The following is an 18523-nucleotide window of genomic DNA, read 5'->3' on the forward strand; positions in this document are numbered from 1 at the left end:
AATGACACAAACCTGCAGCAACCCTCAAAATGAATTTAGGCGTCATTTAACAAAACTGACCTTGTTGTCCATAGCAACCTATCACACTGCAGCTTTCACCTAAGCTCTGATTGGTTACTAAGTGTTGCCAACGGAAACCAATGAAATTAAAAAAGAAACAAATGCTAAATTCTGACTGGTAGTTATGGGTGACATTGTATGGATTACTTGTCCTACATGTGGAGAGGGGATTATCCAAATGTATTGCGCACTTTTTAAAATGCATGGACAATGCAAAGTTGAATCTATATGAACTGCATGGTGGCAGCGCCAGATAAATGATAATGACAGGCATTACAATAAAGCTGATAAGAAAAAAAAACTTAAAAAATAAGTTTATGGTTCCCTGCAGCCACCACTAGAGGGCGCTTATAAGCTCACAGCATACTGATTATAATTGTGTGTAATGACACTCCCTAGACACTAAATGGCAGAGGTTGACACCTTTAGTCGTCACCTCCTCTGGGCCCTTTTACATGGGACAACCTGTAAAGGGCCTTCTTTAGGCCCTTTTATCCCTACGATAAAAAGCCTGAAAAGTTGTCCCAGCGATAATCATTCCTGTGCTTTTACACAAAGTGATCATAAACGAGCTGACCTGTCATTCAGTTTTCTGTTTGCAGAAACTGAACGACGGACAAGAAGCGCGCAAATGCTCAATCGCCATTCTTTCGGGATCTGCATTTACATTGAATGGTAATCTTTCAGATTCCCGCTGGATGTAGAATCTGAACCATTTATCGGCTCATGTAACAGGGCCCTTACAGTGTTTCCAAGTACTCTGATACCCCCAAGACTTATGGTACAGCTAAATAGTGTACCCAACGGATGTTGAAAGAAGTATAGCTACCGTGTTTCTCGAAAATAAGACCCTGTCTTATATTGTTGCCCCAGAAGAGGTGCTAGGTCTTATTTTACTTACCTAGCAGGCTCGTTCCATGTCCATCACCCAGTTCTCCGGAGGTCCGCGCTGTTCTTCAGTCCTAGCCGCTCGTACATCATCACTTCCTGGTGACGGGATTCATAAATCCCGCCTCCAGGAAGTGATGGCTGTGATTGGTTTTCGAGCGCTGCGGCTCAGTCAATCAATGTAGTGATGCATTGATTAGCTGAGTGCTCGAGAACCAATCACAGCCATCGCTTCCTGGAGGCGGGATTTATAACTCTCGTCACCAGGAAGTGATGATGTACGAGCGGCTAGGACTAAAGAACAGCGCGAACCTCTGGAGAACAGCGTGATGGATGTGGACTGAGCCTGCTAGGTAATATATATATTTTTTTTTTTATGTAGTGTTGCTAAGGCAGATGTGAATAGGGAAGAAACAGACAAAAACATGAGGCTGGGAAGCAAGACTGGACTAGGCAACAACAGGAACAAGACCAGACTGCCAAGAGCAAACTAAACTAGTACAAAGGAAACTGAAATAAACACATTGTTCCTGCTATCACCAGCAACATACTACAGAAGCCAGCGATACTTAAAGGGAGGCAAAGCAATGAGGAACTCCTCCCTAAACTATGTTGGCTGAGCAATGGGGGTCAACTGACCTACTCCAATGGATCAGATGTGGGAACAGTTACATACCAGGACCATGACGGTAACAAGAGGACATCGGCTACGATTAGAGGAAAGTAGGTTTCATCACCAACATAGAAGGGGATTCTTTACTGTAAGAGCAGTTAGACTGTGGAACTCTCTGCCTGAGGAAGTGGTGATGGCAAAATCCATAGAGGAGTTTAAAAGGGGACTTGATGTCTTTCTGGAGAAGAAGGACATTATAGGATATAAATCTTAGGTTAATTGTCAATCCTGGTATACAGGCAGGTAGGATCTATTAGGGGTTGATCGAGGGAACAGTCAGATTGCCATTAGGGAGTCGGGAAGGAATTTTTTCCCCAAAAGGGCTAATTGGCTCCTGCCTCTTGGGGTTTTTTGCCTTCCTCTGGATCAACACAGGAGGATAGACAGGCTGGACTAGATGGACATTGTCTTCATTCAGCCTTACATACTATGTTACTATGTTACATAGGAACTGCCCCAACCACATGTTACAAGGCAGGAGATGATGATCCACCAGAAATCCTGCTGTTTGTAACAATAGGCCAGTATGTTATAAGCGCCCTCTAGTGGTAGCTCCATGCCTATGGATATTGTAGCAGGCAAACTGCTCAGTTGGAATGTTCGATGACGCCACGTTCAGTGATTGTCATAAGAAGTGTTACTAGAACATCAAAACTCCATGTTAGAGACATAAATGCTGTTTTTGTGGTGTTTTTTTTACCACTATAAGCACAACTAGTAAGGGGAAGATGTCTTTGTATGGGGTGGGGGGGGGGGGGGGTGATGGGGGGGGGGGGGGGGGACCAGCAACCGTTGCCTCCTTTACAGTGTACAGGTATGTTACCTTATTGCTCTTTTTTTATCCTTCCATCTGTATGTATGTGTGTGGACTTGCACTGCCCTGTTATGAGGTTAGTCGCACCCGGTCTGATGTCATCACTTAAAGGCGCTGTCCATTTTTTTGCTTGTTTGTTTTGCTGACAAGGAAAATCCAATATGGATAAAAAGTAAAACGTGACTTCAAATGGGCAGTAGAGTAGCTCTGGCGGGACGCTGCGGCCCTCTCATCTATGGTTTGTGGCCATGGTCACCTTCATGACAGACTGAGAAGGTTATAAGGCCTGGGGAAATTAATGATGGCTGCTGCAAGTTGGGGGGGGGGGGGGGGGGTTGTCTATGAAATGGGTTGACTCACCTCAGATATTGGTGGCATATCGCTAGGATATGATGTCATCAATGCCCAACTACACAGATCCAACTGCTATGATAGCGCCATGTTACTGTGGGCTCTGGGAAGTCGCGTGAAGGACCGTTGGCTATAAAAGGACAAGCGAATCCTAAAAAGTGTGAGTGGGGAGCAAATGACCTATTTCTGTGTTGCCCATAGCAACTGTTCAGGTTTCAGGCGTGATTCTTGATGAGTTTGCCCTCTACACACAACTGGTCCCCCGTATTGACTTTAGTGGGGTGCTAGTTGCTATAAGGCACTTTGCTCCTGGTTACCATGGGCAACATCCGCCATTGTTTTAGGTTTTTTTTCTCCTTCCATTTACATCTTGGGCCGGACGAGGAACCTGCAGGACAGGTTTAACGTGTTACTACCAATAACTGGCGTCGCTATGTCGCAATATTGCGATGTAATGGCCACACCCCCTTTTGGTATGAGGGAGATTTTCTAAGCAAAATGTGCCAAGAAAATGGTGCACAAGTGACGATAAAAGCGGGTGCGGCCTTCAAGGAGACAAAGGTCAAGCATATTAGTAAACGAAGTGAAAACGGCACCCGCATTTGATTTTCTGCCTGCTTTAATGCCGAAATGCACGAAATGTATTACGATGTGCGCACCTTATTAAAAAATTGGCGCAAATCACTCCAACTACTTCTTCCACTTATATCGGTACAAGTACATCACTCCTAGTGATTGTGGGACATGGCGGATGCGCAATTTCTGCCTGTATGGTAGAATTTTACCAGCCATTCGAAGTGACACATTTTTTCATACTCGCGCCATTTTTTACTTTTGTACATGTTTTCTGATGTCACAATAGTGTCAAGCATCAGAATTGGGTCCGATCGTGGAGACGCTTGTAAGAAATGTCTCACAAAAATGGAGCCAATCATTTTTAGTCAATAAACAAGTAGTTTCCCCCAAAATGCTGCGCGAGGTTCGCCGGTCACGGATCAGTCGTCGCTGCCTCCGGTCACTGCGGTGTCCTCGGAAAAGAAGTCTCGGGTCAAAAGTTTATGAAAAGTATGAAATGTCATAACATTTCAAAGTTATGTGTGTGTCAAGTCCTGCCATGTGTTACATGTGACATGTATATAGTGTGTGACATACATGTATAAGGGCCGGTGCGCGGCAACGTCGGAGGTGCTGTTTGGCGCATCGGTCACTGATTTCCATTATAATATAGGGTAAAACAGTGCTGTAAGCAAAGCTATAAAGTCGGCCAGCAGAAAACCGAACGGACGCCATTATAATTAATGGGGTCTGTTCTGTGTCATTCGCTTCCTTTGATGGCGGTTCCATTGCGCCATTGTGTTCCATTTTCTTGCCGCTATAACAAAATGCAACCTAAACTGCTAGTGTGAATGCGCCCTAAGCTCATTCTATATAACATGTGATATGTTCGATATGTGTCATGGTATACATGTTAGGGCTCGTTCACATCAGCGCTAGGGGTTTCTCTTTTCCGGCTTCATTCGAGAAGCAGGAAGACAGAAACCGTTGTCTGAACGAAACTGCCATATGGCGGAACTGAACAGCGCCAAAAAGACGCCACTGACTATAACGGGGTCCGTTTGGTTTCCATCCAGTATTATGCTGGATTTGACAGGATGAAATCGGGTCCTGAAAGAAAGCTCTGACATTGATGTGCAGGAGGCCTTATATATGGTGTATGTGTGATGTAATACATATATGATATGGTATACATGATGTATTTATGATATGTTATATGTGGTACATTATGTACATTATGTATGTGTGATGTTCTATGTATGTTATATATGTGAAATGTTATATATGCTATCGTGCTTCCCCAAAAATAAGCCCGTCATATAATAATTTTTGGCCAAAAAGAGGCGCTAGGTCTTATTTTCAGGGGAGGTCTTACTTTACTTACCTAGCAGGCTCGATCTGGGTCCTCTCACTGCTTTCTGGAGCTCCGGCGCATCCTGCAGTCCTCGGCTGCCCACAGAAGATCACTTCCTGGTTACTGGATTCATAAATCCCGCCTCCAGGAAGTGATGGCTCTGATTGGTTCTCAAGGGCTGCTCAGCCAATCAATGCAGCGCTTGATAAAACAATGCAATGGCTGTGATTGGTTCATCTAGCGATGCATTGATTGACTAAGCAGAGCTGGATGAAAAAAATCGCAGCAGTTGAGTTGTGGAGGCGGGATTAATGAATTGGCTGAGCCATGGCATTGATTGGTCAATTCATAAATCCCACCTCCACAACGCGACAGCTGTGATTGGCTGAGCAGTGGTAGAAGAACCAATCAATGCCGTGCAATGCAACGCGGGATGAACTAATCACAGCCATCACATTGGTTCATCGAGCACTGCATTTATTGGCTGGGCAGCGCTCGAGAACCAATCAGAGCCATCGCTTCCTGGAGGCGGGATTTATGAATCCCGTTACCAGGAATGATCTTCTGTGGGCGGCTGAGGATTGCAGGACGTGCGGCATAGCTTAGAGGAGCAGCGGGAGGACCCGGACCGAGCCTGATAGCAATGTATTCCTGTTTTTTTTAAATCTAATGCAACTAGGGCTTATTTTCAGGGTAGGGCTTATATTTCAAGCCTCAACGAAAATCCTGAAAAAGCAGGGTAAGAAAAAATTCAGCAAAGGCAGCGCTCCAGGGATGTGGTAAAGAAAGAAATCATGCAAACATCACAGGTATCCAATGTGTGGTGAGAAATATTAAATAGCTCACCCTGACGTGCCCGGACCCCCAGGACAGGGAAGGTCCAGCGCGCCTCGAATCCAAGTGTGCCTTGTAATCAGGGTATTCCCGTAGAATGTATCCATCCTGGTCCAACGAACATCCACCAGGGAGAGCATCAGTGAGGGCCCCGAAATGGGAAGATCGGAGAGTATATAGAAAGACACAATTATGGTCAAACCATAAGAAAAAAGACAGCGCTCCAGAATAGGAATACAGCCGGTAAAGGCAAAAAGCAAAGGTAGGGCTTATTTTCGGGAAAACAGGTTATATATGTGATATATACATACATATTATATATCTTGTAAGTGCGATATATATGATACCTGATGTATGTGAGATATGTTATGTGTGTGTAAAATGTTGTTATTTTATGTGATACATGTTGTTTTATATATTATATATGTGATGTTTTATATCTGTGATGTTGCATGTGTGCTTATATATTTTAATGTATGTGTGATATGTTATCTGTATGTTCTATATGATGTATGTATAATATCTTCCCTATATGTTCTATGTGTTGCATGTGTGACATGCCCTCTGTATGTTCTATGTGATGTATGTGTGACACGTTCTATGTATGTTCTATATGATGGATACCTGAAATATTATCTGTATGCTCTATATAATGTATGCATTACATGTTCCCTGTATGTTCTATATTATATATGTATGACATATACCCTGTAAGTTCTATATGATATGTGTGACATATTATCTGTATGTTCTATATAATACATGTTCTCTGTATGTTTTATGCGTGATCATACTGCATATCATACACAATGTGTGCTTCATGCCTCTGTGCCGTGCATTACATGTGATCTGCATTTCATGCCGATGTGCCGTATAATACATGTATGTTTCATGTCCGTGTGCCGTACATTACATGTGATGCATGTTTCATGCCAGTAAGCCGTACATTACATGTGTGTTTCATGTCCGTGTGCCGCATAATACATGTATGTTTCATGCCTCTGTGCCGTGCATTCCATATGATCAGCCGTCCCCCGGCGTCCGGGCGCTCAGCAGCAGGCTGTGTAGTTGCAGGTCGCTGCGGTAGAGGTCGCTGGTCGCTCCCCCCCTGGCGGGGCCCCGGCTGCAGCGAGTAGCGGAGGGAGCGGAGACACAAGTACTTTATTACATTGTTGCTGAGTTTTGCTACAACTCGTCCGCCGCGGCCTCCCCGCTCTGGATCCTACCGCCCCCCGGGACCCCCGTCCTCACCCCCGGAGCGCCGAGCCGTGGACCCCGAGAGCCCGTCCTCCCCGCGCCCCTCGCCGGGCATGAGGTAACAGCGATGGACACCAAGCATTTCCTGCCGCTGGGTGAGTGCATCTCTCGGCTGCCTTCTGCGGGCGCTCGGCTTAACCCGCTACCTGCCGGTGGAGCTGTCGCAGCTCGTCGTCTTCTTGCTTCGGGGGCCCCTGTGCTGCTGAGGGGCTCCAGCCCGGGGCATGGGGGGCGCTGTGTGCCCTCCTGCGGTTGCAGACCTCCAGATGCTGCACATGTGCACAAGTTGTGGCTGCAGCTGCAGGGCAGAACCTGGGCACTCGTGCAAAACTTCTGGGGGCAAGGGATGGCATGGTGCCCCCATAACTCGGCTAGTCTCGGTTAGTGTCAACAATATCCACTTAACCCTTTGGTGTGCAGGTTTGGTTGAACTTTAGCTTGTATGTGGGTGATCTGTGGGTCTTAACCCTTGACACTCCAGGGTTGCATAAACAGCGGCCACAGTTCAGAAGCCACCGCTTGGATATGTTGCATATAATGCCCCAGCTGCATAGAATGGATCCAGCTCTGCTGGAAGCACAGGGTTAAATTGCAAAGACTAAATGGTTTTGAAAGACCCCCCTGGGGGCCTGTCAAGTGACACTCTCGCCAACTCCTATAAATACCGCTCAGTGCCCAGGTACCACTTCGTCTCTCCCCCGAATTGTCTTGTGGTTTGTACACAATGACTACAAAAACGGAAAATTAGAAAATCACAAAAAACCTCAAAGGCTGCAGATTTAGCGCCTTTTGTGTTTGATCAGTGCCACCCACTACTAACCTGAATCTCTGTTGGCACTTACTGGCAGCGCCAGCATTTTATGTCCGGGGAATACTTCATTTTCAACATTACGGCACTGTCAGATCTGTAAAGTGATGAAAAACTACAACTCCCATCATCCGGGCATGCTGGCAGTGGGTAAAGAGCTGCGTCTGTTAGGAAATGCTGGGAGCTGTAGTTGGCCGGGAGATTAGATCTATAAATACGTATAGTAAATAGGGCGCGCGTTCCGCTAATTTGTATTGCGGCATTAATGCAGGAAGGGTACGAATATTAATAGTGCGGTAATCCGTATTTTGGGCGTACGATCGTCGCCCCCGTAGATGGCTGTGACATGGCTCCGCTAGAGTACTATTCTTTGGCCCATTTATTTCAAAGTCTCTGTTCTTCCCCCGGGGACTCGTAAAGTTTACACAAAATCCAGACGTTTCAGTGTGTGAATTCTCTGCGCATTTCGTAGGTCGGAGTGAACGATCGCCAGTTCTCGGTTTCCGGGTAATAACTTGCTGTTGTTGTGAAACACTTTGTACTCGTTTTCTTAGACTTTTGCTTTTTCTGACCGTTTTTGCGCATTCGTCTTAGCCTCTATCCTTGGACCCTTTATTCAGTCAGCAATGGCGACTTCCGAGTCCTGTTGGGCGACTTGGGCCCCAAAACGTCATGGCACGTGATGCCCTAATATTACACGGCGTGAGCTGGGATGGCGTCTGTGCCTGCCAATAACAAGGGTAGCAGATAAGGATGTCTATTGGTTGCATTTGCATTGTCAAGAACGCCATTTTTCTCCACACGTTACGATATTGTGGCCTCGCCAATGAATGGGCGCTGAGCGAGGTGTAGCATGCCCCCTGCATCACGCGTCATCTGATAAGCCGGAGCATCTTGTAAGTTTGCTGACGGCGCGGTGTAGGCCGTTTTACGGATTTAGAAATGTAGACCTTGCGTTACCTGGTAAGGTGTAATTGTTTTTGAACTGTATTGGGAAGTCATCTCTGAGGCCAGCTTCACACGGGCGAGCGCGATATCGGCTATGGTTTAAAACCGCAGCCCAAAAATGGCAAGTGTGACCGCAGCCCTACAGCTGAGAATCTATCCATACCTGCCTTATAAACGTAAACCATGTGGCGGTACTACATCTGTCACATGACTGATGTCGGCAGTGTCCCATGGATCCCTGGGCCCTATAATGGGGTCCATCATGGTGGCCTTTAGGTTGATGGGGTGGGGAGGATAGCGCTGCCTGCAGTCTACCGATGACATTGTTTTTGCCTGTTTGCATTTTCCTTTGGGGACTTTTCTTGAACTTTTTGACTCTGACTTGTAGGTTTTTGTAAACTTTCCTGCCATTGTCTGATAATCCAGAATATCTAATCATCCAGCAGCTATTGTTGTCGGATCGCACGGCGTTTGAGCGTATCCGCTATGTACTTGTATACATAGTCCTCTTTGGCGCTGTGTCCACCGCAGGCCACTTTGGCCAGTAGCATCACTTTCCATTTTGTCCGGTCGCGAAAGAAGAAAAATGAAAGTTGCGTCTCTAATTACTCTCTTTGACGACCTGTGCCAGCGGTAATGTGATCGCGGCTGCGGCGTCTCAAGTGCCGCTTATAGACGGTCAGCTGAAGCCTCGGTATATCCGTGCCCTTCCTTCTGTCTGAATTATTTAGCTTTTTTTCCCTTCTCCTCTCGGTTGTTCCCGTGTATTGGTAAATGCCATGTGTCACCATTTGAGCCCCCGCTATGAAGACCGTGTCACCAGTAGAAGCCAGGAGCGTGCCAAGACTTCAATCAAACGCCTCACACAACGTATCGCGTTGCTTTTTTCGACAGCTCCGTGTCTCGTTGCTCGTCACTAGTATAAATAAACTATTAATGGCCTGTAATACCAGCAGGGACCTCGGTACACGTCACATTCTGCGGGGAGCGCTCACTTACTCTAATGACACTTTCCAGTTTCGGATTTTGCGGACAATAGCGTTGCTTCTGTGGAGAATCACCCGTGATACTTTTCCGTAGGGCAGCCGCCCATTTAGCATTGAATGACCTCCCATGAGCAGCAACGCCCCTCTGTCCTTATAAAGAGAACCTATGCATAAATAGAATTCCATAATTACTGTGAAGACTGACACAGGCAGAGCAGTAGGAAGGAGGTGACAGGAATTCTACAAAAGTGTATAGGATTGGACTTCAGATTTACATTTATGGGTCCTTTTTTTTAATTTAAGGCGGGCAATGCTCAGAAAATGCGGAATAATCCCAAGAGTTTGCAGTCTTAATGTTGACCTAGTAACACTTGTGACTTGGCAGTGCCTCAGGATATACGTCGAGGTGTAGGATATGAACGGCCTGTATAGGGCATGTTATTCACTCCTGCCCAGAAATTCTATCATATTTTTCAAAGCTGTAATATAAATATTTGAAACGTTTTTTTTTCTAAGCGGTCGCGGTTGAAAGAAGCGTCATGGGGATCTGGCGACGAGCTGAGGAGCTTTATGGGTTTAATAAGAGGTGAACTGGCTTTGAAGATATGTCCACTGGTGGATACTGGTCTTAGATGGCCCAACAGGGGCGTAACTAGAATGGGCGCAGAGGATGCGGTTACGCCGGGCCCTGGAGCCTTGAGGGGCTCATAAGGTTTCTCGTCCCCCATAGAAGCAGACCAGTACTATGAATGCAGCATTGAGGCTCCGCTGCTTCGCGTCCTGCCTCTGATGGCCAAGGGCATCTATGGGAAATACATAGGATGGAGATGCCCATAGTTGGGCAATATACATATACGGGGGCGTCCGCTGGGGAAAAAGTGAAGGTTTCCTTGTATCCCCCAGACCGTATGGGATTTTGCTTTTAGCGCCAAAGTGTAAATATAACTGTGTAAATCTCGTAAACGTCTTCCAATATGGCGGCTGACTGCGGTATATTTATTGTGACCTCTGATTTCAAAGCGGACGGCGATGTACATTGCTTTACCCAGAACAGGCGAGCCCGTGCGTAATAGAGGAGGGGACGGGTGGACTTTTGTCTCACATACGTGAATATAAAACAAAATTCAAGTCCAGGGTTCAAGTTCATCCCGCCTATTCAGCGCCCTGTACAAGCAGCCATTGTTAACCCTTGCTGAGCTGGATTCTGCCAGAACAGAACTGCAACCCAAGTCAGATCAATAAGGGAACATCGCCGTCCCTCTCCCCTGAGCGCTGCTTAGACTTCAGCTTGCAGCCGACTGACACATTTCCGACTTCTTTTCCTATTGTGCGCGGTTTTCTTTTTCGTGTCTAAAGCATACAAATCGCCTGTAGAAGTGGGTGGAATCGTTCTGCTGGAAAAGGTGACCTTTGAAATCTGCAGCCCAGGCCTGATTCTTGCCTTCGCCACCAAAGAAGATAGGAGTCTTTTGGGATAGTAGTGGAGTGCCGCCTTATTGTTGGGGTGCCGCTGCAATGTTGTATATGGCTGATCTCACATACACATATGATGTAACTGTTATATCAGTACTGGAGCGTTATAAGAGGAGCAGCCGATGGCACTGTGGATATATGATACAGTAATTGTGGGGGGAATGTCAGAACTCGAATGCTTGTGTTGTAATGTGACATTTTATATTCTCTCAGATAGTAGCAATATCTTGTAGAAGAACACTTGTATGAAATGGCTGATAACAGGGTACAATAGATTGCATTCACCTGTATTACAGTCCGCCCTCCCTCGGTCTGAAGTACTTATAATAGATATCACATGCGGCACGTTTTCCCCATCCTTGCAACTATCACATGGAATGGCCAGTAATGGGTGATTGTCATTAGCGGCTGGATCGTTGGGCCCACCCGTCACTCATTGAAGGATCCCGTGCAGTGAAGGATCCCGTGCAGAGAAGGATCCCGGCCACTCGCAGTCTGCGTCTCCGGTCCAGCGTTTCCCTTATGATGTGTAAATGGAAATAAACAACTTCCTATTTGTGGTCACAATAATAAATATTTAACTAAATTCCATCTGACTGATCGCCGGCTTCTCCACTGCGCCGCTCTTCATCCGCGAGTAGAATAGAACCAGATTATCTATCCACAGAGGCGGCAACTACCAAAACAGCTGCTGCAGAATCTCTTGTGCTAGAAGTCTTGGCACAGTAAACCAGTCCAGAATACAGACTGCTTAATAACAGACCACAGTGGGTATTGGAGTTCAGTGCCTGTAGAGGGGGCATTGTAGCCGATGCCATAAAGGGGTCCTACAAGTAATGCTCAGAGGGTAGGAAATAGTTAAAATAAAAGGGTACGGTATACTCGCTGCTCCCCCGGCAGTCTAGCTCGGTCACCGCTCCCATCCTCGCCTTTAATGTAGAGTTTACGGTGACTGTCGCTAAAGGAGGATGAATCTCCTAAGGTGGACAGCTCTCCCAACCCCATGCAGATGCCCGCTGGGCTCGGCTGAGGGTGCATGTGTTCTCGATGGGGCAAGGGAATCTTTTTACATGGGCCAATAATCAGGATTGAAGAATCGCTAGAACTTCATTGCCCGGTGTAAACAGGGGAGCGATCATCCCATGAACGAGCAAACTCATATCCTTTGTGCAGCCGGAAGGACCCTTGTTCTCGGTGGTACATTTACGTATATGAGCGGGGGATGTGCCGCCAACAGTGATGGAACAATCATATGAGCAACTGTTGCTCTCCCATTGAGCTTGAATCCCCCTGTATAACGGCCAGGTAAGCAAGTGGCAATCTCCATGATCGTCGCTTGCTTGTAAACACCAGATATCGGCCCATGTAAAAGAGCTCTAATCTGCCGACAGCCACCTCCCCTCTGGCAGCGACAGCCACCCCACCTCCCCTTTGGCAGCGGCTTAGGTTTATTTTACGCGCTGCGGAATATGTTGGCGCTATAAAGATTATTATCTTCCCTGAGAAGAGACAGATCAATCAAGTTAAAAGCCTCTGCCCAACCCTTATCTCCCCTGATATCTTCCATCGGGACACCATCAGATTAGGTTGTTGGCCAAACCCCAATTGTTATGCATTGGCATTTGATTAACGCTGTTTATGTCCAATATGCCTAGAAATGTGTTCTCCCCTCTGGATAGTTCAGAATCTGTATATTCCTCTAATGCGTACGCTCAGCGTGATTGAGCACCCACTAAAAACATCAAATTGGCATGAAATGACCTAATTGATGATGTTTTGTCCAGCCTTTGTCACGGGTACAAGGGACCGATCTATAAAACTACCTCCCGAATGGGGCATGTGATGCAACCCACAAGGGGCACAGAGGTATATATACTGGATGGGCCTATAGAATTCAGTGAGCGGTGCACTATAAGGCCTAGGGCCGGTAACCGCTGATAGACCATCTGCAACCAAGGGGCTCTCCAGCTCTTCTGAAAGCCCTTCATACATTTCAGGGCATGCTGGAACTTGTAGTTTCCAGTGCACATAGCAGATCTGCTGACTGAGTATAGAGCAGGGAGCGAGGAGCTCAGATCGGATGTTCTTAGCGGCGACGTTCCGAGAGTTTTAGTTCCAGGACGGAGCTGTGATTTTTGTACTTGTGCAATGTAACAGAACTTCTGAGGTGGCGAGCAGGAAAGATTTTCTGCTGTAAAACTTTCAGGCTTTGTGCGATCAGGAAGAGGTGCGGTTTAGTGGTTAAAGCAGAGTCTTGTGACTCCACAACTCAGTTTCTTGTGGAGGGCCGGCCGAGCATTTAAAGGCACATCGACTCCACATAAAGGACATTCCATGAGTTGCTATTTGTGTGTTTCGTTCGACCTAGCGACATGTTGGTTGGCTTTCTGACACCGGTTCTTGGCCTTGGTGCCCGCGTTCACAGCCTAGTCTTCATTCTGCTTCTCTAGATCTTGCAGACCCTTTCCAGGACCCCCTTAGACTGCAGCATCGCTTCCGTATTTTTGGGTGCGTTCAGGTGTAGCTGATCTGCTGCGGAATTTCTGCACCAAAATCCGGACAATCTGGTGTGGATTTTGTAGCGGGTGTTGGTGCCGATTTGCTGCTGATTTCACCTCTTCAATTGAGTTTTAAGGGTTGGGATCTGCTGCGGATCCGCGTTAGATCCTATGGATTTGCTACAGATCAATCAGCTACGTGTGAACGCACCCGATTGGAAAAGCACTCTATTCATCTTTTTTGCATCTTCCCATAATTCCTTGTTCTGCCGCATGGCTTTAACTTTTATAGAGCCTTTAGCACTGTTTATCACAAATCACTAACTAGCAAATAGCATGCCAGCTCTACAGTGAAGACTGACACTGACAGAGGCAGCAGGAGAGAGGAAGTCTGGGGAATGTAAATTTGATTTAGTGTGCAGATCTATATGATATTCCGACTCTGTATAGCTGGGTGACAACCGATCTGAGGACTGCAATGGTGAATATTTCTGGTTGTCACCAAGTATCTAATAGCAGGGTTAACATCCACGTTTGCCCCCGGGCTCTGGATTATTTCCGTTGTTCGTCTCTGTCCTCACAGCTGAACAGTAAGAATAGCAGAACAGCTGGTTACCGATCGATGTCGAATGGACCCCATTGATCATAATGGGGTGCTGCCAGCATTTTGCTGCATGCTGCACTATTTCTTCTGGGATTTCTTGCCAGATCTGCGCCAGAGGCTCCAAAGGCGACCTCCGACATGTGAATGGGGCCTAAGCAGTCATGGTGCTAGCCAAGGTGGAGGGATGACCCTTAACCTTCTCAATGCAGGTGACCATTATGTCATACACCATTATGCTTTAGCCGTGTTCCACGGCCCCCATGCAGTGCTGCTGGCAGTTTTGCAATGTCAGGACTGCTGATGGTTTCCCCTTAGTGTGCGTGGTTTAGTGGGAAGACGGGTCAAAGCTGATATCCAGAGCCTGACTAGTTAGAAAAATGAGCTTGAGTCCCATGACCAGTTGATTAGCACATTGGGATATTGAGGGACTTAGAAAGGGTTTTGGAAAGTGCCAGATGTGCGGTCCCCCTTGAGACTAAGGCCACTACATCTGAAACGCGTCAGTCATCATGTGACGGTATTTATCGCTTGGCGTTTAACTATTTTTTTTTTTTTCTAATGAAGCTTTCCATCTTTGCATTGCTAATAAAAATTTTGTTTTTATTTTTTGCAATGTCACGATCTATATTGGAAAAACAAAAATCCTAAAATTCTGCAGTTCTCACACTGACCACTAAGCCTAATAATAGTCTTACAGTTTTCTCCACAGAACAGGAAGTGTCAGTTAGGATTACACTGATAGGCGACACCTGTATATAGGCGACACCTGTATATAGTTGACACAGGATCTACCATTCACAGTAGGTGATATCACAGCTCACCTCCTCCCCCTCCCTGCACAGCTCACGGAGCATGCACACAACACTCTACCATAACAGACAATAGGGAATGGTCACAGCTTGCCTCCTCCCCCTATAGAAGAGCATGAGGGTCATCATCTATGAGAAGTCTATAGGCAATGGCCACGGTTTTACCTTCTTGCCTCCCTGTGCAGGTCACAAAGCATGCCCACTACACTCTCCCATAGAAGTCCCCTCCTGTTTATTGTGTCTATGGCCCATGAAGCTGCTGTAATGCATATATTGAAATACTGTTAATGGTTTTTCAGGGCTAAGCTATTGATGACCTATCCTCCAGATGGGTCATCAGTAGTTGATCAGCGGGGCTCTGCTGCTCTTGGTTCCTGACAACCAACAATTGAAGAGGCTTCGGCACTTGGGTGAACGCTGCAGCCTCTTCTCCGACCTGTGACCTCACGTTCATCAGTCACATGGCCTGAGAGCAACGCCATCGCATTCACCTGAATGGGACCGAGCGGCTCTCAGGTCATGTGACTGGTTAATGTGATGCCAGACACAGTCGCTATACAAGGTACAGTGCCATGCCTGTTATGGACTGAACCAGCCCCGGTGCCCACCTCAACACCGCTGTCACTACAGTCACCTGAGTGGCGGATTGAAGTTTTTCCTTAAAGGGGAAGTTCAACTTCAAAAACTGGCAAACTCTTTGCAGAAGAGGATGATGATGCCCCTGGTAGGATTTGCACCCAGGACCCCAATGCAGCAGGCATACAATGCTGCGCTCCATGACTACCGACTACAAAGATTACATCTGCTGGTGACATTAAATCGTGTCTTGCACCGCAGTTCCTCCACATTCTGGTCGTACAGCGCTGTAGTCGCCACCATACTACCAGCATTGCCTTTTTAGAACATATAATAGTTTCAGTGCTCAAAAACCAGTAATCTCCTAATTTTTCCATTTTCTCCGTCGCCTGTAGAGCTCTCGATATCATTGTACGCTCGGCGCTGGCAGTTCCCATTATACGGCCTCACTCCACGGCTCTTCATACTGCAGACTGTCAGGCGAGCTTTCATCCCTTTAAATGGTAAACTAATCTTCGCTTCTCTCCCCACGATCCCGTTTACTTTACTTTCCACCTTAGAAACAATTAGCATTTGGAACCTTCTCCCCGTCCGGGGTCAGTAAACGCTTTGCGCTCAGTCGTTCTCGTGTTTTGTACCTCCATAATGTCGCACATCGCTCAGCTAATTGGAATTAATGACCTTTGTTTTTCTTTATTTTGACCTGTTGACTAATCACAGGGCTGCAGGTGAGGAAGTCTTAGCAGATGTCTTGTTTTATTTCTTGCTTTGCTTGTAGACGTTCATCCATTCACTGTAAAAGGGTAAAGCATCCTCGTGGCGCTGTTTGTTCTTAGCCCTTAGCAGGACCTTCTGCTGAGCGCCCTCCCTGGTCCCCAATGTTCCCCATAATGCTTCTTCTACACTTTATTAGAGCCCCATCTAGTAGCACTTTCGACTCTTTTGGCCTTCAGAACAGCAATAACTCGTCAATACGTAGATTCCACTTGGTGGTGAGATCATCCGGCAGGAATATCGGCCCCTGCGGACAGGAAGCAGCAGATTAGATGGAGGTGCTGACATGTTCTGTTCAACTCACAGGAAGGGGTTATCTATTCATTCTGCTTGCGCCAAATTCTGACTTCCCATCAGTATGGCGCAACAGAAGTCTGGATCAATCAATGTTTTTCCACTTCTCAGTGATAACATTTTTGTGCTCTTTTGGAGTCTCACCTTTCTGTTTCTTTTCGACACAATGGCGCTGGAACTGGTGGTCCGCTGTTATAGCCCATCTGTGCTAAGGAACGTCGAGTTGTCTGTTTGGAGATGTTAGTGGGAGCACAAGCATCGTACTCGGATGCTTTTGACTATGTAGTATTGTCTGTTGTTCAGAATGATTCCTGACATCCTCCTCTGACCCCTTTCGGTGACTAGTTGTTTTCGTCCACCAGATGCCCTTTCCTTGGTATACGTTGCTGTATATCTATATGGAGGAATAAAGGTTCTTTTCTACACCTGCTTGGCACTTGCATATGCTGCTGCAGATATACCTTTGGACATATTGCTTTTTGGGAGCAAGGGTTCGGGCTCCCTAAACTGCGGCTGGTGCATTACTTCGCTTTTTTTGGTCCCACCCGAATAAGGGTTCTACTGTGTGCTGCTGGAAACGTTTTCTATTGGATCCCCTTTCCCTGGATGTTTACTTTGATCACGCTGTTTTCTGCATACTCTCAACACCTCTGCACGATAAAATGCCACGCGGTTGGCAGTAGAAATCCCAGCCTCGGCTAGTCCAGCACCGATGACCGGCCTCGTTAGAAGTCGCTCCGATCGCTGGATTTTCCCATCTAATGTGGATTCACACTGAAACTGATTTACAGAAAGTTTGTCACGGGATTTTATGCCGCACTCCGGGGTCACGGGGAGACGATCCATACAGGGAAGCGCCGATTGTGAGAGCCGGGGTCTCTAAGAAAGGTGTACACGATCTGTTGATTCTGATGCTTTGTTGTGTAGTATGTGATCTAATTAGGAGGTTAACTTGTACATTAATTGCACCGATGCATTATGGGTAGTAGAAGTGACCTAACGCTAATGAGTAAATGCTGCCTGAACAGTAGAGTACAATCTTAGACGTGTTGTTTCCTAGGCAGATGCCGCTGTCTTGGGTTGGTAATATTGTTCTGTACGTTCATTATTGACTTCTTGTTTGCAGCCCATTGATCGCCGTCTTTATTATGGTGAATTAAAATAGCGCTACGGATTCCATCTATTAGCCTGCACTTTTCTCCACTAATTGTGCCTTCTAATTGGACCATTCATTCCTCGTTCTGTTGGAGCGCAGCTGTTGCTATGAGGATACAAATGGAAAGATGAATTTTCTATAACAAAAAGAAAGGAGAGAATAAGAACCAACTCCTCCGCAGTGAGGAGGAGACTGAACGGAGCGGCAGTCGCACATGCGCAGTGAACGCATGGGGCTGCCGGAGTTAGGCGAGTGCTTGTACTCAGCTGTGTCCATCAGCCCCATTGATATGAATGGAGCCGGACACGGGACCTCGTTATCCGGATCGATGGAGGTTAGGGGGTTAAAGCTGAGCAGATAAGATAATTTTGGTACAGCCCCTTTAATGGAAAATGCCACATGGGTATGATGGCAGCAGTAACTTTCTAGACTCGTTGTCTACCGGACTCCTGGGATTTTTCCAGCTCCGGTCCATTATATATATTTGTGAATGTATATATATCAAGGATGAACGAGTCCCAGGACCCAGGTGGAAAATGCTCCTAGAAACTTACTATGGACCTGAACTTTTCTTATTATCCAGCCCCTGATAGGTATATACACTGGATGGCCCCTTTATTTATGGAAATTCTCTCCGTGACCCCGAAGCATAAAATCACGTGACAAGCTTTCCATGGATCAGTTTCAGTGTGAATCCACATTAGATGGGAAAATCCAGCGATTTGAGGGACTTCCGATGAAACCTGGTCATCGGTGCTGGACAAGTCATGGCCAGGATTTCGCTGCCAACTGCAGCTTTCTTGGTGTGGAG

At 46.6% G+C, this 18523-nt stretch overlaps 1 protein-coding gene across 3 annotated transcripts in view; it reads left to right on the forward strand.

Moving 5' to 3' along the window:
• Window positions 1–6640: 6640 nt before the first annotated feature.
• Window positions 6641–18523, forward strand: part of RXRA (retinoid X receptor alpha) — a 175965-nt gene continuing 164082 nt past the window's right edge. For 2 of the 3 annotated variants that reach the window (XM_066580229.1, XM_066580230.1), the window contains exon 1: window positions 6641–6881. In XM_066580229.1, the coding sequence (XP_066436326.1) occupies window positions 6854–6881 (28 nt within the window). In that variant the 5' untranslated portion in view covers window positions 6641–6853. The remainder of the gene's footprint in view (window positions 6882–18523) is intronic. The other variant, XM_066580231.1, reaches the window with a different exon arrangement.

This window comes from Eleutherodactylus coqui, chromosome 10, assembly GCF_035609145.1.
Source record: "Eleutherodactylus coqui strain aEleCoq1 chromosome 10, aEleCoq1.hap1, whole genome shotgun sequence".
Classification (NCBI taxonomy): Eukaryota; Metazoa; Chordata; class Amphibia; order Anura; family Eleutherodactylidae; genus Eleutherodactylus; species Eleutherodactylus coqui.